Here is a 26,848-nt window from a genome sequence, read left to right on the forward strand (position 1 = left end):
AGAGATTTCAAGGTGCTGGACTTAAGCAGGGATTTCCAGAACTTGCCATGCATTGGTAACTAGGGCTATTTGGAAAATGGTCATAGAGGAAAAAACCCAGGAAAACATTTATGAAGTTTTGAATTGAAAGCTTCATTTACTACCAGTTCTCCTAGATTGCTAGCCATACTGCTACTGGGTTCTGGGCTGAAGTTATGGACTAACTCCAATAAAGAGAAAGTAGAAGCCAAACTGGGAATGGAATTTATTGTTGCTCTAAGCAGTGCACTCATGTAGATTCTCAGAAATTGCCTTTTGAGAGAGCCTACCACCTAAAGTGGCTGCATCTTAGTACCCCCTCAGCCCCATTCTATGACTTTGCCACCCAAATGGTGTGGAGTTCCAAACAGATGAGCCACAGGGAAGGTAGCAGGAACTTGTAAGGAGGATCGTGCTGCATGGTTCCACTCGCCTGTAAATTTCAGCCCCGGTTTCCCTGTGCATTTGCTCCCCTCCCTTGAGCAGACCCCAAAGGAGTATTTTTGCTCAATAGTAATTAATTGTTCATTGTCAAAGTGGGATAGGCACAAAGTGGAGTTGCAGAGGGATCCATGCTTGGTTCAGTACTGTTCAGTGTTTTCATTCATTCATTTTAGAAGGCACATTAGGGTACACTAATCAAATTAGAGAGATGCAAAACTGGGAGGGATTGCAATACTTTAGAGGATAGAAATAAAAATCCAACTTGTTATGGATAAAGGTGAGAAATAGAACTAAAAGCAAGACTCACTAACTAAGCATGAGGTGGTTGAGGTAGGAAAGAGTAGTTAGGCACTAATGCAGAAAGGAAGAATATTAGCTCTGGTAGCAATTGGGGCTAGGCAATGTTAATAGAAAACAACCTGCAGGTTGGAGTAGATGATACAGTGTATCAACTCTGGCAGAACAGAGACAAGGGCATTATTGGGTTGTAATCCATCTAATTAGTTGACTCGGCTCTGATTTCAATTTGCGTGCTGCATCCATTGTTGAGAGCACAAAACAAAAAAAATCCACACTTCAGTCCTTATGAATGGAACCACTGCCAGCTGGTTTTTGTTGTATTAGAATCAGAATGTTTGAAATAAGGGTATTGAAGGGTAGTTGGGCTTGCAAAGAACCTTACCAAAAAAAAAAAAAAAAGTGAATTTTAGAGAAACATAGGTATAAAAACTAGCTAATGGTGATGTTCAAGATGACATTGTGTTGCACAACTCGAAAAGGAATTACTTTTGTATTTCCATCAGTGGTGTAACTACACTGAAGTCCCCTACTGTATGCTATTTACATGAGGTGATACTAAGTATTTGCCACACAAAACTGCATTTTTTGTTTAGCTGGGTCTGACTATTACAGGGAAGCCTTAGTCAGTACATTTCAAATGCACTGTATGAATAATTGATTAAAAAACCCACTGTGTCAATCCACATAAGTATCTGAGAGGTACCAACTGGAAGTGTGCTCAAAGGAAATAGAGGCTGCACACAAAATATGGCAATTAAAGCCCAGTTTATAAGAACAGAGGCATATAGTGGAGCCTCAGAGTTACAAAAACCTCGGGAATGGAGGTTGTTCATAACACTGAACAAAACGTTGCAGTTGTTCTTTCAAGTTACAACCGAACATTGGCTTAATACAGCTTTGAAACTTTACTAGGCAGAAGAAAAATGCCGCTTTTAACCATCTTAATTTAAATGAAACAAGCACAAACTGTTTCCTTTCCTTGTCAAATCTTTTTTATAAACTTTCCCTTAATTTTTGTTAGTAGTTTAAGTTTAACACAGTACTGAACTGTAATTGCCCTTTTTTTTTTTGGGTCTCTGCTGCTGCTGAGTACTTCTGATTCCAGATGAGGTGTGTGTGGCTGACTGGTCAGTTCGTAACTCTGGTGTTCTATTGTACTACAATCTTTACAGAGGGCAGGGCAAAACAAAATCTCCTCCCACAACTCTGGACCCTCCCATTTAATTGCTTTGTAAAATTTTTGTATTTAGGCTTATATTCATTAAATGAGTAAAGGCAGACAGAAAATTAACATAGGTGGAGAATTTTAAAATAGAGTTGTCTAAATGATCAGCGAAATTCTTTCAAGGTATTTTTTTAAAACATTTGTAATCCTAAAACCAATACTATTTTAGTACATTTAGTTCAGACCTGTTTTTTAAAACATGTAAGTGATTGCTGGGATTTGATGACAAGTTATCAAAAAAAGATATGTAACTATAAATTGTACCAGAAGTCAGTAATTGTATTGAATTCTCTGGATGCCTTAAAGGCTATCCCAGGAGGATATTCAAACTGTTAAATCACTTTTTATTTTACCTTCAGTATAAGTACAGTACGTTTCCTGATATGTTGTGCAGCATTCCTACATTTTCATGCAGACATTAAATTTTGGTACAAAAATGACAGTTTAGACTAAAAGTTGAACAACTGTATGACATAAATGAGACACTGCAGATGTGTCTTTCAAACATATTTTTATATTTTTCTCTCACAAGGTACTGAAAATCTTTCTACCAACAGATAAAGAAAGTTGATGTGATGTCTGTAGTTTTATTTCCTCAGAAGGGTTCATACAGTTCTGCATAAAGATTATATATACAGCCTGAAATACAAAGTTAGCTTTGAAAACTCCAGCACACAGACACTGCATATTAACAGCATTAAACAAAGGAGTGAGTGATACGGCTGGGGAGGGGGAGCATTCTTCCCACTAGAAGAGCAGAAGAAAACAAGGCACTTTCAGTAAATATGTACAGAACAGAAACAAGCTGTATGAAAGATTTCATAAAGCTGACCCACAGTACTATAGCAAACTTCTGTAGTAATGAACAAGTAAAATACAAAAAGGCACAACATAATCCTCTCCCTCCCTGCAACTCCCCTTTCTCAAAAGAAATTAGCCAATTGAACTTGGCACAAACGAGTCTTAATTATTATAAAGTGCATCACTTGGCTTAATACATTTTGAAAAATAGGCTATAGAATGTTTTGTAGCAATATTCTCATGTGTACAATATATTGAAACAAAAATACATTGCAACTAGATTCAACCTAATTATGAATGTGAAGAAAAAATATGGCTTTTTTTTATTTTTACAAGTCATTCAGTCATCTACATATAATCTAGATTGGTTTTTAAAAAAACCAAAGTATGTATGCATTAGCAAGAAGGTAAGAGGTAGTGTTCTGGATAAAAGGCAACATCACTGATTTTATCATTAAGTGGGTGTGACACAAAGGTGTGGGATTTTAAAGATGCATTACTGAACTAAATCAATTATTGCAACATGCTATAATGTGATGAACATACACCATGTGTTGGGTTTCCATGGCTCACTCCTTTCAGCAACAAGTAGTTTGTTTTATTAAAATGTCCAATGATCATCCCATTTCATAAATCCTTTTCTTTTGTCACTGCAAGTCTTATTTTATTGCATTAAAATTCCAGAGAAATGATTTTCATTTAGAACTTTAAAAACATGGTAACTCCTATAGTCTGATTAAACCCAAGTTGTGTTCATCTTTACGTCAATGAGCATTAATTTATGGCTATATAAGAATTTGAAAAACAAACAAACAAACATCAAACAGATGAACACATTAAATATCACATTTGTAGCAACATGCAATACGTAACACGTCACATGTGATTGGTGACTACATATACGTAGCTTTAGTCACTACCCTAGCAAATCATCATGATCTTCTGTGTTCAGTACTTAAGAATCTAGGCATAGCTGAATTTAGCCCTAATTAGATTGTATAATATATTAAATATATAAAGGCTGGATAAAAACTGAATCAAAGCAGCAATGAGTATATTTCCTATGTGAATAATTTGTAAGGATTTGTTTATGTAAACAATAACTGTGTGCATTCTTGCTCTTTGCTGTAAATTCTTTACAGCTACTGCATGCTTTTACCTACAAATAGTCTGTCCCAAACATTATGAAACTTTTGAAGGTAATGACAGCTGCTGTTAATTTATTCCTCTTCATCAGCAGTATATGCTACTTCAGCAACTTCAATTTCTGGTACAGAGTTTTCAGCCAATGAGCCACTCCAGCACGTCTCATGATTCTCTTTATCAGAGCTGCAACAACAGATCAATAAGTATGTCATACAGAAACCAGTTTGTTGCTCTGTATTAATTTCATGGCATCTGCAAAACATTTGCAAAACTAGGTAACTATTCCTCACTGCAAGTCTACCTCCTCCTCTTCTCCAAGGTCCATATCAAACCCGGTGTACAGCTGCTAATCTTGTGCAGTAAACCGTTTTGCGCAAAAAGATGAGTAGTATGTCTATGCAGTCATGTACTTAATGTATTTTAAGTTAAAAAATAAAGTTGCATTTACCTGCTGTCATCTCCCAAGGCGCCCTGATCTGCTTCTATTGCAGAAGACTCCACCTCGCCACTGCACTCGCTTTCTTCTCCTGACATTCTGCGCGTTTTCCCATTTCCTAAAGACAAATCCCTACAGCAAATTCAAGAGAGACATTTATGTAGAATACAACCAATATATTTATGGCAAAACATTCAGTAGTGAATCAACACTTGAAGAGCCATTAATGCTTCATTTTTAATGGGACATTTTGTTTAGAAACAACTATCATTCCCTCTACTTACCCCTCTTGTTTCTTTTATTATTAGAAAGTTCCACAGTTTACACAGGATATATGTTTTGGAGCAGCTCATCTGCTCCAGCTGCTTATTCCTCACCTGAAGCCTCTGTCCTTCAAATTGCAAAATGATTCTGATGCCCCAGAGGACTGTGACTTCAGGTAAGAGATTAGCAGCAAATGCAGATGAATGTTAGACAATATTTTTTAAGGCTCTCCTTCATAGGTTCCAAGGCCAGAAGGGACCATTGAGATCATCTAGTCTGACCTCCTGTACAACACAGGTCATAGAAAATTGCCAGTGATGGAAAATAAGTGGTATTGGTTGATATAACAAACACACAGATCTTCTCACAAGTTTGCCTAAGTAGGATAGTGTTTCATTAGCAATGAAACATAGAAAGGTAGCAGGTCTGTCCTGAAGCATGATGGGACAAAAGTTACTAGGTCAGTGGCAAGTTCCTGTACTACAGATCCTGGCTAAAAATGGATATTTTGCCACGAGACTATAGATTGTCCCCAGAGCATATTCCATCTGGGAAATATATCTGGCACTTAATTGTAACATGAATGAAGTTCAAAGCTGTTTGTTTTTTCATACTATTCATTAATTTCTTCTCATTCTTGCCTCCATCTCTTCTCTCCAAATCAAATTTATTCTTTTCCTACCCATACAAACATCTCCTCCAATCCCTACCCCTACCTTTAAAAAAAAAATAAAAAAAAAATAAAGCTGTTTTCAAGGTAGAGTGTTATGAAAAGAAGAAACTGCAGTTGGATGGGAAACATTTAAAATTGTTTGAAAACAATCTTAATACTGTATATTTTAAGATTGGTTGAAATTTAAGCTATAAAAAGAATAATATTTATATCTTTGTTTATTGTGACTGGTGGCTTGTTTGTGAGTTTTCTTAATCTTTTTTGCAATAGCTGCAGTAACATTTCCTCAAACTATTTTCTTATTGTGTTAATGACTAAATTCAAGTCATGCATCCAACACCGTATTCATTGTTTTAGTGAACTTGTATAGGCCATAGTACACATCCCTAGAGCTTTTAAAGCTTCTAACATGGCTGTGAGGACTCATTCCTTTCCAAATAAAAATTCCAGAATGATAGATTCAGCAGGTCCTGCAGAACTCTCAATATTCCAACATCATCTCCCCTGGGTCTGCTGCACACTTTAGCAGATATGCACAATAAAATTTTATTATGAAGCTCTGCCACTTTTTCTTTGATTTAAAGAGCTTTGAAACAGCACCACAAATTGTCTATCTGCTGCAGCACACCAAGCACCTCAGAGCAACAAAATTAAAACCATAAACACACATGAAATACAAGAGAGAAAACCACAAGAGTAGATCAAACAATCATTTTGCCATGTCAAAGGCTTTCAAATATAGGGGAACTTTAACTTCTAAAGCAAGCCAAATATACCACTGTTCTCACCTTCAGGAAGGCATTCCACACACCAAGGACTGCAGAGACAAAGTTTAGACTGTACTTGACATTCTTACCTGTTCTCACTGATCTTAGAGGAGGTGGACCAGTACGATTGGCAAAATGATTTAAAAACCAAACAGAACATTTCCTTAGCTAGCCCCTCAATGTATGAGAAAGCATTATTTAAAACACTGCCTTCAGCGCAGCCACTTGACTGATGTATCTGGATAGTTACTAATATCTGTCTGTGAAATTTTGAAAATACTGAAGCCACAACATACCTAATTCTTGTCTCTATAGTATCTATATGAAGTTGTTTTTCACTTAATAATTTCTTCAATGATTCCACTTCCCTTTGTTTTTCAATAAGTTCTTTTTGGAGACGGTAATTAGTTTCCTCCAAAGTTTCACAAAAAGCCTAAAAGAAAATGTCAAGGTTAGTTGCCTGTCACCACAGTGGACTGAGTTTACGGCTTTTCTTTTAAAAATATACAATAGTTACAGGGTTATAATTGCTTTTCTTTGTATTGATCCCCTGAAGAGCTGTCTAATGAGCTTTAAAAGTTGTACTTTTGTCTTTAAAAAAAAGATGCAACTTGGCTTTGAACCATTTATTACACCATACCACAACTAAAATACTTTTGCTATGTCACACCACTGACATGTATTTAACCAACTGCAAAATAAATGTACAGGATTGACAAAGTAGGTCCCCATTCTGCAAGGTAATCCTTGCATGTATACACTACTGAATTTCGCAGTGAACTCACTCCAGTTTTAATGTGTAAGGCTAAAGTAAACTGCTATATATCCATTTCGTGCCGGATATGGTATAAATCTTGGCATCTAGCCTACTGTTCTATTACTGTTAACAGTAAGTCTGCCACCAGTAATGAGCACTTCTGATTTAATAATGTATGTGTCTTCACTAAATAATGAAACCATCCAACTCAGAGGTGAACTTTTTGGTTTATATTACATGCAGTTAACCATTGATTCACTGGACTTATTAAATGTGAACATTTTAGACAGAGCTATGCCCTATTAAAGTCAAAAGTAATATGGTTCATATTAGTGAAGTTACCTGTATGCTACAGTTAAGATAGTGTCAGCACTTCTATTGTTTTTCAGAGGTCTAAAAGTCACCTGTAAAAATATGTTTTGGAAAGATACTGTATTTTGCTTCAACAAATCCATCGCTGAATAACAATTAATGAAATTGGTGGTAATATTTACAATTATATAGATTTGAAACAAAACACAATGTATCCCCAATTCAGAGACATTTCTATACATTAAAAGATATCTGATTTTATATTACGTCATGGTTTAAAAGTTAATTCATCTTATTGCCTATGGTATAGTAAATTCACCTTAATTTACCTAGGCCATTAGAAACAAATAGTCAGTTTAGCATGAGTTTTGTTCACACAAGTTCACAGCAGGAATAGTCTTCCAGAAAACACACAGCACCCAATGAAACCTTCACAGTGAACATTTTCAGTGAACCCTTAACAATGACTCCAATTAATCAGGCGTTCCATTTCAGGAAGCCATTTATGTGGATTCTGTTGTATTTTGCAGAAGGTCAGAGTATTTAGGGTTTAGAGATTGGTCATTATATATGTACAAATAGTGTAAAACATTTATACAAATTCCTTACAAAAGTGTATGAACAGCTAGATTAATGCACCTAAATGTTTGTCATAAATAGTCCACAAAGAAAGAAAAATGTACAGACTGAATTAAGATTCCATAAAGCAGCTGTTAATTGTGCTAAATGGGTACTTATTTTTTACAAAAATAATCCTGGAATATGGATTTCCAATAAAGATTTCCACTAAACCCTGCTGCCCAAAGAAATTATTGAAATCTGCATGGGACTAAACATTAGTAAGTGTACTATGCAAGTTCTTAGGCTGGCAGGGAGATGGATTAGCGCTAATAGAATCTAAGCTCGAGATACCTATCAGGAAAATATGTCTATGATCATTATCGCTATGAACAGAACGCTTGTTTAATGAGCGTGAACTAGTCATTCAATTAGTTTGCATTATTAAAAATGGTTTGTTTTTACCTCAGAGTTTACGATGAAATGGTTAACACGAAAACTGATTTCACCATCTTCTAAATGAAAGTGTATACTATACAAAATGATACACTGAATCCTTGCAGATGTACACAATAATGTGCCCAGAGAGAGATGGTCAGAAGTTGGGTTCCAAGTTTCTTCGGTGGTAAAAATGGGTCTGGCTGAAGGAGCTGCATCTACATTCTAGCTTCCACCAGCATTAATAGGAGTTCAGTTGAACCAGTGAGATTCTTTTAAAATTCCCCAATGCAGACATAGCTTTGGACAGCCATGCCTCAATTTGTTTATGGCTTTATAGGTCTCAACCATCACTTCAGACTGCATCCAGAAACAAACTGACAGCATAAATTACAATGCATCAAGGTAATGTGCTCCCTGCAAAAAGCATTGCTGAAGTTTTCACTGAACCGAAATTCAAGCAAGGGAAGACTGCTGCCACAACAGACAGCTCAGTCTGAATCAGAGTTATTTTATCTGCAGAGTAACTCAATGTGAGAAACATGAGATTCTTTTACTAAATGTAAATGGCCTGGATTAACCATTTGTTCACCACCTGGAATATTCCTGCTGATTGGGACTGTGCTGATACTATTGTGAAGCCAGAAAACTAACTTGTACAACTATGACATACAATTTCAGTAACTTTATCCTGTAGTTTGTCATACTCTAAACTAGACCTTTGCCACTAACACTCTAGCTGTCTTCTTACCCACTTCACGTGTGCCAACAACTAGTATACTGTAGCAACCCCTGGGGACAGAGTACATTTAGGGATCATTGTATCAATAGAAGAGGACAAAAGATTATTAATGGACCCAGATCATTCAAACATGGTTGGTCAGTTTTAGAATTAAGCATAAGCATTTACTACTTTCTGATTATGAATGAATGAAAGTCTACCTTAGCTACACAGGAAAAATGCCATATGGGAAACAAAGGTCTTAGTTGTAACATTCTGCTCTATTCCGCCAATATTTTATAATATTCTAAAAACAAACATGATTATTGTTCTATATTTATTATTTGTTCTTGTCACATGATGTTATATAGCACTTACCCTGCTCTCTTCTAGGCTATCAAATGGACCTGGTGGATCATCCAAACAAAGAAACTCTCTCACTGCAAGGCTTCACCAAAAAACAAAAAAATTATATATATTGAGCTGAGGTGTAAAAGAAACATGCAACAACATCTAAAGATGAACACAACTGAAGGGTTTCTGCAAGTGACTAATGATTTTGTTAAAGAACGGAATCAATGCTTTCATATTATTCCCGCCAATATACGTAGGTGTTTATATACTCTTCTTATGTGAGCCATGCTTGTGTATTTAGACAGTAACAGTACTTAGATACTATAGGAATTTCTCATAAGCTTTTACATCCATGCATAAGTTATGAATTAAAAATATATAGGGGAGTTTCTAGTTTAAAATGAGGATTTCTGAGCTTCTTGAGAGAAATTGATCATTTTGATGACAATTGACAAGCTACTTATCAGGCACCTTAAATATTTAACAGTAAAGTTCTCTTGTTTTTTTATATTATATATATAAAATAAATATTAAAAGGTGGACTAAAATCACTACAGTACTAATTAGTAAGGGCTAGAACCTACACATGGATCCCTCTAGGGATGCTCTTCTTCAGTTACATCAATGGGGCTCTGCACAGATACAGTGGTACACCAAGATGATCTATTTGCAGAATCTTGGTTTAAAATCCCAATCCATTAACCAATACACAGTACGAAAAAATTACAGGTACCAAGTTTGGTGTTACGTGGATGAATTGCATGTAAGTGGGTTATGTTCTGTCATTACTAAAACCTATATTTTATAGATGACATTTGTAACTAATACACATTCATCTTTAGAAGCCAGACATTTCCTGTATCAGAAAACAAGCTAGAAGTTGACAGCAATAGATAACAATGTCTGCATTCCTTTGTCTTATTGTATGTAATTATTAATTTGAGTGCTCATTGCACTGCATAGCTTTTGTACATTTCTTGAAAAAAAGAAAAATTTAAAAAATATTAATTAATATTAAATAAGTTAAATACTTTTTTTTAACATTTTCTCAAATCTCTCTCCTTCTTTGACTTGCCAAGACCTGACTTCTGGGGTTCTGGTTTACCCTGCTACAGATATCATCATCTTTAACTTGGATTAAAAACAATGTCAAGAATGCAGTTCCTTACACCCTTGAAGTGTCTAAAGCTAGAATTGGTGCAGTAGAAACAGAAGTCTGGGCCTCTAATTTCATATCCCCCCGCCCCCTTCACTCCCTACAGGTTGCATGCAGGGAATGTCATTTTCCACTTCTCTCAACCACACCGAAATCTGAAACACAGGAACAGGTATTCAGTGGAAGAGCACATGTAAAACTTAATGGGAACAAGTTTTTTTTCACCTACTTGTCTAATTAACCAACTTTAATTAAGACTGGCAACCAAAAGAAATGCAGAAATACACTCTCCACTCTATGCTTAACCATTTATTTTGCTATTTTTTCTTCTTTCAGCTTTTCACTCTCCACTAGACTTGTGGACTGCAAAGAGACTACTATACTCCGTTTCATTGCTGGATTGTCAAGTATGTTCCTAAATGTTTTTTTCAACTCAATTTTGAATGACTAGTTGATGGTGCTTCCACTTTCCTGTTTGAGAGACCTCTCCCTCTTTGGAATTATTTTTGCCAATATGTAGTTTAAATTCCCACTTGCCCCAATCGCTCCACTTTTTAAATCAGAGTAGGCAGCAGTACCCCTTATGCCACCATAAACAATTCCGCTCTGGGAAATCAGTTGGCTGTTATCTAGATTAAGTGGAGGTTGGAGACCATGTTAGAGACACAATATTGACTCTGAAGTTAAGACTGCATCCAGACTTCCATTACAGGCCTTAATTTTCAAGTCTCCATCCCACTCAAATTATGACCAGTGTAAACAATTTGTCTGTTTTTTCTGCAATTAAAATAGTTTTTCCTAAGAATTTTGCGTCTTAAATATTCATATAGTACTTGAAATCACTATGTAATCCTATCAATTGTGGCTGGATCCAACTGCTAATTTTAGATTTTGTAGCAGTTATCCAACTGCTAATTTTAGATTCGTTCCAGCCATGACTGACTGATTGGATTACAGAGTGATCTATTAATTTTCTAGAAAAAATAAAAATCAATCCAACACTTTTCACATGTAAAAATAGTTATTCAACCTCAGAAAGTTGGGCCATCTTGAAAAACAACCATATTAGAGCAATGTGTCAATTTGTTTAGTTGACTGTTTAAACAGATGACCCTCTTTTTAACAAGGTTCTATAGTCCATCTTTATCTGGTTGAACCATTCTTTTTATAAGATGTGAGCTGTGTTTAATGAGATTGCATATGGCTAACACGGAAGAATTATTACATAAAAGCACTGCAGCTCACCATTGTCCTCTAATATCTTCACCCTTGATTTCACAAAGTTCAATCCAAATGTATTTTAAAGTATCTAGTTTCAACATTATTTTGGTAGTAATTCTATTACACTACAAAATGTGGGATTAGAATAATGTGACAAATGCTGTAAAGCTCTTATTGTGTGGAAAGAGGATAACCAAAAAGCATAATAATTACATCTAAGTACTCAGTCTGCTAGATAAATACTTCTATTTACAATAGGTCATATCAGTTCCTTGGTGCGTCAGTAGAGTAGCTTGTGGGAAGTCCTGTGATTTTCTACTATAAATTTTTTTGGCAAATTAGAGTCAAGTACAAAAATGTACATTATGCATTTTTGCATTAACAGAAATTAAGAAATTAAAATTTATGTCTACTATTTACTGTAACTCCCTTGGGAATGCATTTTAAATTTGTATTACTATGGTGTTTAACTTTAATTTCACTGCCCCATCCCCACTCCAAACAGGGACTTTAGGGAGAAAGGAGCAGGAAATGAGAGCCTCTTCCCCTTTCCTTTATCTCTACCCTTTCAGACCATAATGGGGAAGGGAGTTTCCCCTCTCAGATTATGACACAGAATCATAGGACTGGAAGGAATCGTGAGAGGTCATCTAAGTCCACTCCCCTGCACTCATGACAGGACTCAGTATTATCCTAGACAAGGGGTTCTCAAACGCCATTGCACTGCAACCCCCTTCTGACAACAAAAATTACTACACAACCCCAGGATGGGGGACTGAAGCCTGAGCCCACCCGAGCCCCACCACCCTGGGCTGGGGGAGGGGACAAAGCCCAAGGGCGTTAGCCCCAGGCAGGGGGCCTGTAACCTGAGCCCCACTGCCCAGGGCTGAAGCCCTCCAGCTTCAGCCCCACGTAGTGGAGTTCAGGCTTCAGACCCGGGCCCCAGCAAGTCTAAGCCAGCCCTGGTAACCCCATTAAAACGTGGCTACGACCCACTTTGGGTCCTTACCCACAGTTTGAGAACCACTGATCTAGACCATCCCTGACAGGTGTTTGGAGATTTTTAAGAGCAGGCTAGACAACGATAGAGAGTCTACAACCTCCCTAGGCATTTTTTTCTAGTGCTTAACCACCCTGACAGTTAGGAAGTTTTTCCTAATGTCCAACCTAAACCAGTTGCTGCAATTTAAGCCCATTGTTCTCTTTAACCTCTGAGGATAGGACAAAAAGCAATTTTTCTCCCTCCTCCTTGTAACATCCTTTTATGCACTTGAAAACTGTTACATCCCCTCTCAGTCTTCTCTTCTCCAGACTAAACAAACTCAGTTTTTCAGTCTTCCCTCATAGGTGATGTTTTCTAGACCTTTAATAATTTTTGTTGCTCTTCTCTGGACTTTCTCCAATTTGTCCACATCTTTCCTGAAATGTGGCACCTAGACCTGGACACAATACTCCAGCTGAGGCCTAATCAGCGCGGAGTAGAGTGGAAGAATTACTTCTTGTGTCTTGCTTATAAAACTCCTGCTAATACATCCCAGAACGATGTTTGCTTTTTTAGCAATAGTGTTACACTGTTGACTCATTTAGCTTGTGGTCCCACTATGACCCCCAGATCCCTTTCCGCAGTACTCCATCCTAGGCAGTCATTTCCCATTTTGTACGTGTGCAACTGATTATTCCATTTAGGAAGGAACGCTTTTCATTTGTCCTTATTGAATTTCATCCTATTTACTTCAAACCATTTCTTCACTTTTCCCAGATCATTTTGAATTTTAATCCTATCCTCTAAATCACTTGCAACCCCTTTTAGCTTGGTATCATCCACAAACTTTATCAGTGTACTCTCTCTGACATTATCTGAATCATTGATGAAGATGTTGAACAGAACCAGACCCAGAACAGATCCCTGCGGGACCCCACTCAATATGCACCTTTCAGCATGACTCTGAACCACTGATGACTAGTCTGGGAATGGTTTTCCAAGCAGTTATGCACCCACCTTATAGTAGCTCCATCTAGGTTGTATTTTCTTAGTTTGTTTATGAGAAGGCCATGTGAGACAGTATCAAAAGCCTTAATAAAGTCAAGATATACCAAATCTACTGCTTCCCCCCATCCACAAGGCTTGTTATGTCAAAGAAAGCCATTAGGTTGGTTTGAAACTATTTGTTCTTGACAAATCCACACAGATTGTTTCTTATCACCTTATTATCTTCTAGGTCTCTGCAAACTGATTGCTTAATTATTTGCTCCATTATCTTACTGGGTACTGAAGTTAGGCTGACTAGTCTAATGCCCCGGGTTGTCCTTATTTCCCTTTTTATAGATAGGCACTATATTTGCCCTTTTCCAGTCCTCTGGAATCTCTCCCGTCCTCCATGACTTTTTGAAGATCACTGCTAATGACTCAGCTATCTCCTCAGTCAGCTCCTTGAGTATTCTAGGATGTATTTCATCAGACCCTAGTGACTTGAAGACATCTAACTTATCTAAGTAATTTTTAAACTTGCTCTTTCCCTATTTTAGCCTCTGATCCTACCTCATTTTCACTGGCATTCACTATGTTAGATGCCCAATCGCTACTAACCTTTCTGGTGAAAACAAACAACCCCTCCCACCCCCCGAAACAATATTTTTTAAATATTAATATTAATAATTTAGTAAGTTTAGACTTAAGGCTTCTGCCATTCCCACATTTTCTGTTATTGTTCCCCTCCCCCACACTCATTGAGTAACAGGCCTATCCTGTCCTTGGTCTTCCTCTTGCTTCTAATGTATTTGTAGAATGTTTTCATGTTACACTTTTTGTCTCTAGCTAGTTTATTCTCATATTGGGCCTTGGCCTTTCTAATTTTGTCCCTACATACCTGTAGTATTTGTTTATATTCATCCTTTGTAATTTGACCTACTTTCCATTTTTTGTAGAACTCTGAGTTTCAGATCACTGAAGATTTCCTGGTTAACCCAGGGTGGTCTCTTGCCATACTTCCTATCCTACACAGTTGGATAGTTTGCTCTTGTGCCCTTAATAATGTCTCTTTGAAAAACTGTCAGCTCTCTTTAACTGTTTATCCCCTTAGACTTGCTTCCCATTCAGGGCCGGCTCCGGCTTTTTTGCCGCCCAAGGCAAAAAAGCCTCCCGCTGCCCCCCACCCCCCAGTGTGGCAGGGGAGGGCGCCGAGCCCGGCCACGGGCCGCTCTCCCCAACCGGCCGGAGCACCGGGGGGAGGGCAGAGAGCCCAGCCGGGGCTCCGCTCTCCCCAGCAGCCAGAGCGCCGGGGGGAGACTGGAGAGCCCGGCCGGGGCTTTGCTCTCCCAGACCGCCTGGAGCGCCGGGGGGAGGGCAGAGCGCCCGCCGCGGCTCCGCTCTCCCCGGTGGCCAGAGCGCCCGCCGCGGCTCCGCTCTCCCCGGCGGCCAGAGCACCGGGAGGAGGACGGAGAGTCCGGCCGGGGTTCCGCTCTCCCGGACCGGCCAGAGCACTGGGGGGAGGGCAGCGAGCCCGGCCGGGGCTCCGCTCTCCCCGGCGGCCGGAGCACTGCGCCGCCCCGCTCCAGGTGCCGCCCCAAGCACAAGCTTGGTGGGCTGGTGCCTGGAGCCGGCCCTGTTCCCATTGGATCTTACCTACCAGCTCCCTGAGCCCTGGTGTACACTATGAGTTTAGGTCCAATTTAGCAGCGTTAAATCAATGTAACCCTGCACCCGTCCACACAACGAAGCCATTTTTGTCGACTTAAAGGGCTCTTAAAATCAATTTCTATACTCCTCCCTGACGAGGGGATTAGCATTGAAATTGACCCTGCTGGGTCTAATTTGGAGTAGTGTGGACGCAATTTGACGGTATTGGCCTCCAGGAGCTATCCCAGAGTGCTCCATTGTGACTGCTCTGGACAGCACTCTCAACTCAGATGCACTGGCCAGGGAGACAGGAAAAGTCCCGCGAACTTTTGAATTTCATTTCCTGTTTGGCCAGCGTGGCGCGCTGATCAGCACAGGTGACCATGCAGAGCTCATCAGCACAGGTGACCATGGAGTCCCAGAATCGCAAAAGAGCTCCACAGCATGGACCAAACGGGAGGTACTGGATCTGATCGCTGTATGGGGAGACGAATCCGTGCTATCAGAACTCTGTTCCAAAAAGACGAAATGCCGGAATATTTGAAAAAATCGCCAAGGGCATGAAGGACAGAGGCTATAACAGAGACCCGCAGCAGTGCCACGTGAAACTTAAGGAGCTCAGGCAAGCCTACCAAAGAACCAGAGAGGCAAATGGCTGCTCTGGGTCAGAGCCCCAGACATGCTGCTTCTATGATGAGCTGCATGCCATTCTAGGGGGTGCCTCTACAACTACCCCACCCTGTGTGTGGACTCCATCAACGAATTCTCACACAACAGGGATGAGGATTTTGGGGATGAGGATGATGATGAGCCAGAAGGACGTTGAAGATAGCGCACAGCAAGCAAGCAGAGAAACCGTTTTCCCCGACAGCCAGGAACGGTTTTTCACCCTGGATCTAGTACCCTCCCAACCCACCCAAGGTGGGCTCCTGGACCTTGAAGGCGGAGAAGGGACCTCTGGTAAATGTACCTTTGTAAATATAATATATGGTTTAAAAGCAAGTGTGTTTAATGATTAATTTGCCCTGAAGACTTGGGATGCATTGACGGCCACTACAGCTACTGGAAAAGTCTGTTAACGAGTATGGGGATGGAGCGGAAATCCTCCAGGGACATCTCAGTGAAGCTCTCCTGAATGTACTCCCAGAGTCACCTGGTTGAAATAGGGGAATTTTATTAAGGGGACATTCAGAGGTGGCTGTTCCTGCGGGGCTATTTGCCTGTGGCTGAACAGAAATCATCCCCACTGTTAGCCACGCGGTGAGGGGAGGGTGAAGCGATCATCCCAGAGAATTGGGTGCGTGCGAGTGGGGTTTTAGTTGGGTTTGTGCTGCACGTTAACCCGAAAACCGGAGCCCCTCCTTTTAAATGGCCAACACATTTTAAATGGCCAACCCAATGGGTGCTTGGTATGGGAAATGAGGGCGCTGCTGTTTGAAACCATCCCGACATGTTATGAAGGTTAAAGAAGCCAAAAGACTGTGGCTTTCCATGTCTGCTTGCAAGCCAAATTCTGTTGCCCGCCAGCCCTGCGTGTGAGATCTCTCACACCAAACTGGCAGGCCCTCAATGTAAGAGGCAAAATGCGACCTTGTAAAGAAAGCACATGTGCTATGTAATGTTAACAGCTTGGTTCACCGTGAACGAGTCTACCCACTGTTCTCTAAAATGTGACTTTTAAAATACTACTCTCCCTTTTTCTCCCTCCCGCAGCTGCAAATGTTTTAACGCTCCCTGTATCATCTCCGTCCCAGAGGCTAGCTAAGATTAGAAGGCGAAAAAAAACGCACTCACGATGAAATGTTCTCTGAGCTCATGCAGTCCTCCCACACCGAAAGAGCCCAGCAGAATGCCTGGAGGTAGACACTGTCAGAGTGCAGGAAAGCACAAAATGAACATGAGGACAGGTGGCAGGAGCAAGAGGAGAGATGGCGGGATCAAGATGATCGGTGACGTCAGCGTGATGAGAGGAGGCAGGAAGCAATGCTTAGGCTACTGGAAGATCAAACTGATATTCTCCGGCGTATTGTTGAGGTGCAGGAAAGGCAGCAGGAGCACAGGCCGCCGCTGCATCCCTGTGTAACCAACCGCCCTCCTCCCCAAGTTTCATAGCCTCCTCACTCAGACACTCAAGAACGCGGTGGGGGGGCCTCCGGCCACCCAACCACTCCACCCCAGAGGACTACCCAAGCAACAGAAAGCTGGCATTCAATAAGTTTTGGAGTTCAGTGTGGCCTTGTCCTTCCCTCCTCCCCCACACCTCCCAGGCTACTTTGGCAGTTATCCGCCCATTTGTGTGACGAATTAATAAAGAATCCATGAATTTGAAACAACGACTTTATTGCCTCTGCAAGCGGAGATCAAAGGGGGGAGGGGAGGGCGGTTGGCTTACAGAGAAGTAGAGTGAACCAAGGGGGCGAGGGGGGCGGGTTTTCATCATGGAGAAACAAACAGAACTTTCACACCATAGCCTGGCCAGTCATGAAACTGGTTTTCAAAGCTTCTCTGATGCGCAGCGTGCCCTGCTGTGGTCTTCTAACAGCCTGGTGTCTGGCTGTGCATAATCAGCGGCCAGGCAATTTGCCTCAACCTCCCACCCTGCCATAAACGTCTCCCCCTTACTCTCACAGATATTGTAGAGCACACAGCAAGCAGTAATAATGATGGGAATATTAGTTTCACTGAGGTCTAACCAAGTCAGTAAACTGCGCCAGCACACTTTTAAACGTCCAAATGCACATTCTACCACCATTCTGCACTTGCTCAGCCTATAGTTGAACAGCTCCTGACTACTGTCCAGGGTGCCTGTGTACGACTTCATGAGCCATGGCATTAAGGGGTAGGCTGGGTCCCCAAGGATAACTATAGGCATTTCAACATCCCCAACGGTTATTTTCTGGTCTGGAAAGTAAGTCCCTTGCTGGAGCCATTCACACAGACCAGAGTTCCTAAAGATGCGAGCGTCATGTACCTTTCCCAGCCATCCCACGTTGATGTTGGTGAAACGTCTCTTGTGATCCACCAGTGCTTGCAGCACCATGGAAAAGTACTCCTTTAGGTTTATGTACTGGCTACCTCGGTGGTCCGGTCCCAAGATAGGGATATGCGTTCTGTCTATTGCCCCACTACAGTTAGGGAATCCCATTGCAGCAAAGCCATCCACTATGACCTGCACATTTCCCAGAATCACTACCCTTGATAGCAGCAGCTCAGTGATCGCGTTGGCTACTTGTATCACAGCAGCTCCCACAGTAGATTTGCCCACTCGAAATTGATTCCCAACTGACCGGTAGCTGCCTGACATTGCAAGCTTTCAGAGGGCTATCGCCACTCACTTGTGAACTGTGAGGGCTGCTCTCATCTTGGTATTCTTGTGCTTCAGGGTGGGGGAAAGCAAGTCACAAAGTTCCATGAAAGTGCCCTTACGCATGCGAAAGCTTTGCAGCCACTGGGAAACATCCCAGACCTGCAACACTATGCCCACCAGGCCCAGAATCGCATTCCACGGCATGAACTTGCCCCATTAGCACCATGATGTCCAAATTGCCAGGACCATGCTTTGAGAGAACTCTGTGTCCATGTCCTCATAACTCTTGTCATACGCTGCCGTCGCCTCCTCACTTGCTGTTGAAGTTTCCGGTGCTGTATATACTGCAGGATAATGCGGGTGGTGTTTACAGTGCTCATAACTGCCGCGGTGATCTGAGCGGGCTCCATGCTTGCCGTGGTATGTCGTCTGCGGGAAAAAAGGCGCAAAACTATTGTCTGCCGTTGCTCTCATGGAGGGAGGGGCGAGTCACGACATGGCTTACAGGGTTGGCTTACAGGGAATTAAAATCAACAAAGGGGGCGGTTTGCATCAAGGAGAAACACACAGAAAACTGTCACACCGAAGCCTGGCCAGTCATGAAACTGGTTTTCAAAACCTCTGTTATGTGCAGCGCGCCTTGCTGTGCTCTTCTAATCTAATCGCAAACAGCCTAATCAGCAAACAGCGTCAGCGAGCTTTTAAACGTCCAAAGGCACATTCTACCACCATTCTGCACTTGTTCAGATTATAGTTGAACTGCTCCTTACTACTGTCCAGGCTTCATGAGCCATGGGAGCAAGGGGTAGGCTGGGATAGGTGTGACCACGCGGTGCTGCCGGCTGGGAGAGCAGCCTGAGGCAGAAGCCTCCAGCTGGCATGATATTCCAGGCAGGACTGAATCTCCATTAGACGAAACTTTTTGTCTAGGCGCCCCCGACCGACCTCGATGAGGTCGGCCAGGAGCACCCATGTCTGCCCAGGCGCTCCGACCGACATCACCGAGGTCGGCCAGGAGCAACCAGGAGACGGTGGCAGACGGTGCAGTACAACTGCTAACCGTCTTTGCTAACTTGCAAAGGCAAGGAGCTGCTGCGGTGTACCAATGCAGTACCGTGTCTGTCAGCAGCACCCAGGAGACATATGGTGACGGTGAGCTGAGTGGGCTCCATGCTTGCCGTGGTATGTTGTCTGCACAGGTAACCCAGGAAAAAAAGGCGAGAAATTATTTTTTGCCATTGCTTTCACGGAGGGAGGGGGGCCTGAAGACACGTACCCAGAACTACCTGCGACAATGTTTTTGCCCCATCAGGCATTGGGAGCTCAACCCAGAATTCCAGTGGGCGGCGGAGACTGCGAGAACTATGGGATAGCTACCCACAGTGCAACACTCTGAAAGTCAACACTAGCCTCGGTACTGTTGACACACTCCGCCGACTTAATGCGCTTAGTGGACACACACACACACACACACACACTCGACTGTATAAAATCGATTTCTAAAAAATCAACTTCTATAAAATCAACCTGAGTTTGCTAAAGTCTATCTTCTTGAAATCCATTATTTTTATTGTGCTGTTTTCCCTCCTACCATTCCTTAGAATCATGAACTCTACCATTTCATGATCACTTTCACCTAAGCTGCCTTCCACTTTCAAATTCTCAACAAGTTCCTCCCTATTTGTCAAAAATCAAATCTAGAACAGCCTCTCCCTTTGTAGCTTTCTTCACCTTCTTAATCCCTCTGCAAGGACCTCGGCTTCTCCTGCCAGCTGTTACAACATGATTCCCTCTCCCTCCAGTCCTATTACCTATCTGTAAGCAGGCAATACAACAGAAATAGGCAGCAGTGCCAAGTGAAAGACGGAGCTGCATTATGCCATATCTAGTGGGCAGGGGAGGCAGAGGAAGCAAGCACATGTGTAAAGCTATTCTATAAATCTGAACAGCAGGAAACTGAGTGCCTCCCTTTAAGACTCCCCCTAGGGTAGGGTGGAAGGACAAGAAAGGTGCTGCTGCCTCTGAAGAACAAAGCACAGCTGAGTCCCCTACTTAGCAGGTTAGACTCCTTTCTCCCTATTACATGGATTTGCAGGAGTATCTTAAGTTTTGTAGGTGGAGAGCTCAACCTCCAATATGGGTCATCAGCAGGATGTAAGCCCATAACCTTAAAAGCCACAGCACAAATTACTTCCATTTCAACTATGGACAAACCTCTAGAAGACAACATGTCTCACAGTTTTCCAGTAGTTACACATCTCTCAGACAATACTGGAATGTTAGGTACCGGATTCCTGGTGTTGGGAGTAGAGTCATACCTCATCATTTGGCATATTCCTTCTGAAAGTCAGCATGGCCAAGTGGATCTGTCATATTTGAGACTGAATTTCTATTCCTGCTCTGCCTGATGTGATCTTGTGCAATTTTTCAGGTATCTTACATGTAAAATGTGTTAATAATAATAATTACCACCCCTTTGATAGGACATAAGATCTTGGTTAATATGGGTTGTGAAGTGAGCTGAAACATTAACAACAGTTGGTCTCCTGGCTTGTGATACATTCCACTAGGCTACAGGATATCCTGTAGTGGAACACGTCTATCTCTAAGATGCATGACAGACCTATTAAATATGAGAGTCATTGTGAGATGTGAGACCCTTGATAGATCTACAGATGCATGGCAGCAGAGTAAGGGCTTATCTACACTAGAAAGTTGTACCACCGTAACTATACAGATACAGTTTTAGCAGTACAACACCCATACTGTGGACTGTTAAACCAATATACAGGCACTTTATATGGTGTAGCTATTCCTTTACACCAGTATAACTTCCGGCACACTAGAGCTTTCCTTGGTGTAATTATTCTGTTTTTGTTTTTTAAAGCCACACTCTTAATTAAAATAGTTACCTCAATAAAACTCTTAAGTGTAGATAAGGTCTAAGAGACTCTTGCACAGCATAATAACCAGTGCTGCAGTTTTGTGGGACTCAACCAGTTAGAGGCAAGCAAAAAACTGTAAGGGCAATTCTAAAACACAAGAAATTTACAAAACACACTGAATTTAAAGACAGATGTACAACTTGACCAAGTAAAAGTTGTCAGAACCATAACTAAATTTCCTGATTTTACTTCATATAAAACCACTTTTAGTAAAGGGTTTTGAATTCAATTTCTTCATGATGGTGGGGTTGAAAAAAAGAATGTGACTGTTTAATTGTGCACGCATACATTCTCAAACAAGTCTCAGAGCATTTTTATAAACATGCACATTCTAAACATAAGATCCAACAGTCAATTCAAATACCATGGATTCTGGACCAAAATGTATCCCAGAATGCACAGCATACTACAGAATACACAAAATTGGATTGCAGACTGAGGTGACCAGCAGGAAAGCTATTTTATTCAGGTTCTTGTAATACAGCCATCATGGTGGCCAATTTAAGTACTTAAATGGTACCCACTGCCTTACAATCTGAATACCACTCAACTATTTAAAAATAGAAATAAGTCTTACTTCCCAGCTTGATGAATAGCTTGATTAGTTTAACACTCCCTCCCCATCAGGATCTATGTAGGAAGAACTTACTGAGGAAAAACTAAGCCAAAAAGGTTTTGCATTTAGTTCTGGAAGTGGTGAGGGCCATGAGCATTCTCTTCTGGGAGCAAGTTCCATAGCTAGATCCAGCTTCTGTGAAAGTGCTGTCTCCTAAACTAACAAGCCTTCTCCTATTGGTCAACAGTTCCATTTTTTTGGTGGAATGCAGCTATCATGCAAATAGTCACGTAGTTAGGACCAATCCCCAAAAAGATTTTGGAACAAAATGCCTTCCAGTCAATCACACAATAAATATTTTTGTACTCTCTGCAAAAAGAGATTTATGGTAAGGAGACTTAAGCTTGGTCTACATTAGAAAATTATGTTGGCTTACCTATATTGGTCAGGGATATGAAAAATCCACACCCTTGAGTGGTATAGGTAAGCCAACCTAACTCCCAGCGCTACGTCAATGGAAGAATTCTTCCGTCATCCTAGCTACCGCCTCTCAGAGAGGTGGATTACCTACACTAACAGAGAAGCCCTCCCATTGGCACAGGTAGTGTCTACTACACTGAAGTGCTACAGCTTCGTGCTGCTGTAGCATTTCAAGTGTGGACAAGCCTTAAGGGCTTGTCTTCAAAGCTAAAAAAGCTGCCTTTTTCACCTCAGGGTAATTAACATGCCTTACCTATCCCAAGATAAAAAACACTGTGAAGACAAAGCACTTCAGTTTTAGCATGAGGTAAACTTGCCATGGTTAACTGCTGGCAGGGGCATAGGGCTGTTTACCTCATGGTAAAACTGAAGTGCCTGGTCTTCACTGCCTTTTTTATCTCAAGATAGCTAAGGCATGTTAATTAACCTGAGATAAAAAGGCAGCTTTTTTAGCTATGAAGGGCTGAGGGGGAAAAGCTCACGATAACATTCATACAGTCTAAGGAAGCAACTTGGTGGTTCTTTTCTAAGTGCAAGCCCTGAGAGGGTGAAAGAGATGGACACCATTTCCCTTTCTTTTAGAGACTCCCCTTGTTTCAATGTAGGCTACTGTGCAGAGGCTCTCTAATTTGCACTTCTCCCTCCCAGCACCCACTTCAATCTCTTCTCCTTCCCCAATTACTCCCTCACGAAATCTTAACATTTTATTTGTTAGTTACTTTTGCTTCACAAGAAGAGGGTATAATTATCCTCAATTCAAAAGTCTCATATCAGTGGGACTCTAGAAAATTTTTATTGTATTATGAAAAATCAGAATATAGAAATACTCCTGTTATACCACTGATAAAACTACCTTGCATGGTGATACTAAGTTACATAACTTTAAACAACTCAAATTTATGCACATTGTTGGAAGTGATTGTAGTGTGGTACTGTAGTCCCATAAAACTGTGAAAGCCTAACATCGTCTCATTCCAATATAAATAAAAAGCCATTTATTAATTCTGTATTCAGCACAGAGAAATAATCTCAGAGTAAACATGCCTTGTGATTTGTCTTGCATTTAATTTTTTTAAAATGTGCAGTTTTTAATTAACCATCTAAAATAGAATATACCACAATTTCCTCTTTATAGAGATTAAAAAGATGCAGTAAAATCTATATAATGGTTGACTGCAGAGCATAAGCCATCAAAATGGCAACAAAATTCCATACCTTACTGCTCAAATAGATGGGCTAGTTTGTTAGAGCCTAGCAAGGCCAACTCCAGGTGTTAGAGTACATGGGGGAAAAAAAACAGGCACGTACCAATTAGCAATGTCTTTATGAGCTACTAAATTCTGCAGGAATGCTTGTAGCCCCAACTGTCGATCTTCCAGGAAGTCAGGGTTATAATTATCCTTGAACCAGCGCTTTGGTGGAAGTGCCAATCGAAAGCCTGGAAACATATCTTTTAACTGAAATAGAAACCAAAGACAAATGAAGGAAGACTACAAATAGTGTACCTACTGAAATACTGAATTAGATAAGCCACTAATCAGCTTTTCCCTTAATAATCAGAAATTCCCTTCCATCACCATTAACTCAAGCAACATGAATATTTGGCATACATAAAATGACTAATCCACACTACAGTGTAAGTTTCTAATCACAGTGTTGCCATTCATTGTTTGGCCCTTGGCAGTCAACTGACCTCTCGATTTTTCCATCTGAAAAATGGGAAGAGTTACCCACCTCACTTTTGTGTTTTGATGCTTTAATTTTGTATACCTTCATGAGTTATAAAGCACTGTGCAAATGCTAAAGTATTACAGCATCAAACATTTCATTGTAAAGCACTTTAGGATTCTTTGGGATGAAAGGTTCTATATAAATAAAATATATAAAAGCCATTACAAACCCAGAGGAATGCAAGTCATCCCTTTTTCGGGCCAGCCAATCAAAATCAATTTTGACACATACATGAGGCACTTCTGGCATAGAGCATTAACATTTCAAGAAACACAGATCCAGCAAAAATCCCAGTGCTAAATATTTTGTGGCATATTCACACAGCAATGAAATGGTTTTGAAGTGTCAGAAATAACTTTTACACTATTTTACCCGAATATAAAAATGAAATATCAAAGTGAACTGACTGTCCAAAATCAAACTTATTACTTATTCAACCATGCATAATGGTCTTGAACTGAAAATAAATTTGAGGCGCCACCCTCGCAACTCCCCTTGGCCACGGTTCCTGGCCAATGGGAGCTGTGGAGCCAGTGCTCGGGGCCATGCCTGTGCCACGGGCAGGGGTAGCTACGGAGCTCCCCTGGCTGCATCTGCACCTAGGAACCGGAGGGGCATGCCAGCTGCTTCTGGGAGCCGTACAGCACTGGCCACTGCAGCCAACCAGACTTTCAGCAGCCCTGTTAGCCATGTTGACCAGAGCTGCCAGGGTCCCTTTTCAACCAGGCATTCCAGTCGAAAACCAGATGTCTGGCAACCCTACTTGTTGCATGTGCTTTCCAAACAGAGATATAAGCATGAGGTGGGGCCCAGAACAAAGGGACATTGGGTATGGTGGATATTATACACACACATTCAAAGTTGTGCAGATTCCTTTATCCAAACCCTGGTGCTCAATATGATTTACCTATGCACTACTGCAGATAGATCTGTCTCTGTGCTTACAGACATATCAATTACTCAGTGCAGTAAGCAGTTAAAAACTATTCCATGATAAAGGCAAAAAATATTGCTCAATAGTCTACTTCTATGATAAATATCACATGTATTTCAAATAGAAACCTTCATTTTAACTTCAGGGAAATTACAACCATCTCATGAATCTCAGTATCAACCTAGGTCAGAGGTTTTATAAGTGTAATGTTATCTTTATCTTGCTAGAAAACTGAAGGCTACATACACCTGTGACTATCTCTGGTTTCTGCCATCATCCCAATCCACAGCCTAAGCTGATTTGTGTATTGCATCATGTCTTTTGAACCCTGTTGCATGTATAGCCTTTTAGCTCAGATATCCAGAGAGCACAGTACTAGTATTAATACATGCTGAGTAAACAACTATAAATATGAGTGGACAGACTTCTTTTTCTCTCTGCTTCTTTTAAGTCTTGTATATCCTTAGAGTACCAATTTAGCTTGCTGTAAAGTACTTTAATCCTAAAACTTTGAGAGGATTCACATATTAAAATTATAAAGAAAAATTCCAAATTATGCCAAAAAAAACTTTTGAAAGTACTCATCGGAAAGGTGTGAAATTCTGCAAGTGGAATGAGACAAAAAAATCCACTACGATCGTTTTCCCTTTAAAACAAACAAAATATCTTTATTATGTTATGATGCTGACAAAAGACTAGAAACTTTAAAGTAAAGGCTTTATATTAATGGCCTTCACTCACACTCATCCAAACAAAACTCGCATGACAATATCATGTGACAGTTTAGTCTTAGTTTCCAACTTTGACAACCTATATCCTAACTAAGTAACATTTTTTTTGTAATGCATCTAAAAAATGCCTTCAGTCCCCCATCTACAAAACAAGATTAAGCTTCTCCACCAAAACAAATCAGTTTTGACCTGGAGAGAAAGAGTGTTGAGTTAAATCTCTATGCTTATCAATTCTTGGCCTTTGTCTTGACAGGACTAACAAAATGTTAATTGTTAGATGGATGACTAGGCTACTAGCAATTGAACTGAAACCACCAACACTACAGCCAAGGAAAGAGAAAATGTGAAGGGAGAGGGTATGATCAGGCTTTAGCTAGTGCCAAAGCAGTGCATAGAATAAGAAAGATGGAGTTAAGGCTCTGAAATTTGTCCAGGAAGACAAACTGATTCCCGTTCAGTGGTCTTCTAGTTTAAACATTCTATTGTATTTTGACACCTGTCGTTATACAGGTGGCCTAGAGGATAACCAATAACAGACACAAGGACTCCATGGAAACACTGTATATGTGCAACGTGCAAGTTGTTACTTAAGTTGCAAGACAATAACCAAGATATTGGTTATAACCGTTATTGCACCCATGCTTTTTTGGGTCCATGTGCCTAAATAATCTCTTGATTGTTCTTCTTCTCCTGATCTAACCAAAGAGAAAGAACTGAACAAAAATGTAACAAGGATGAAAAGCCAAATTACAATGTGTTTAGAAATATAAAAATGAAACATCAATAAACATACTGAAGAAATAGAAATGTCAAATAGTAAGACAAAACGTGAAGCAGATATTCTTGAGAATAAAGAGAAAATATAATTTCTCCTTGTAGACTCCCATACTCCTAAATTTTCACGTATCCCACTATTTGTGTTCTATAAACACTGAACAAACGTGTCCAGCAGAAACA

At 40.6% G+C, this 26,848-nt stretch overlaps 1 protein-coding gene across 5 annotated transcripts in view; it reads right to left on the reverse strand.

The window, feature by feature from the left end:
- Positions 1-2,264: 2,264 nt before the first annotated feature.
- SNX16 (sorting nexin 16) overlaps positions 2,265-26,848 on the reverse strand; it is a 40,007-nt gene continuing 15,423 nt past the window's right edge. For all 5 annotated transcript variants that reach the window (XM_005301499.5, XM_065585815.1, XM_005301502.5 and 2 more), the window contains exons 4-8: positions 23,804-23,952; positions 9,239-9,308; positions 6,371-6,507; positions 4,383-4,502; positions 2,265-4,117 (exon numbers count right to left, since the gene is read on the reverse strand). In XM_005301499.5, coding sequence (XP_005301556.2) covers positions 4,009-4,117; positions 4,383-4,502; positions 6,371-6,507; positions 9,239-9,308; positions 23,804-23,952 — 585 coding nt within the window. In that variant the 3' untranslated portion in view covers positions 2,265-4,008. The remainder of the gene's footprint in view (positions 4,118-4,382; positions 4,503-6,370; positions 6,508-9,238; positions 9,309-23,803; positions 23,953-26,848) is intronic.

The sequence above is a fragment of the Chrysemys picta genome, chromosome 2 (assembly GCF_011386835.1).
Source record: "Chrysemys picta bellii isolate R12L10 chromosome 2, ASM1138683v2, whole genome shotgun sequence".
In the NCBI taxonomy this organism is placed as follows: domain Eukaryota; kingdom Metazoa; phylum Chordata; order Testudines; family Emydidae; genus Chrysemys; species Chrysemys picta.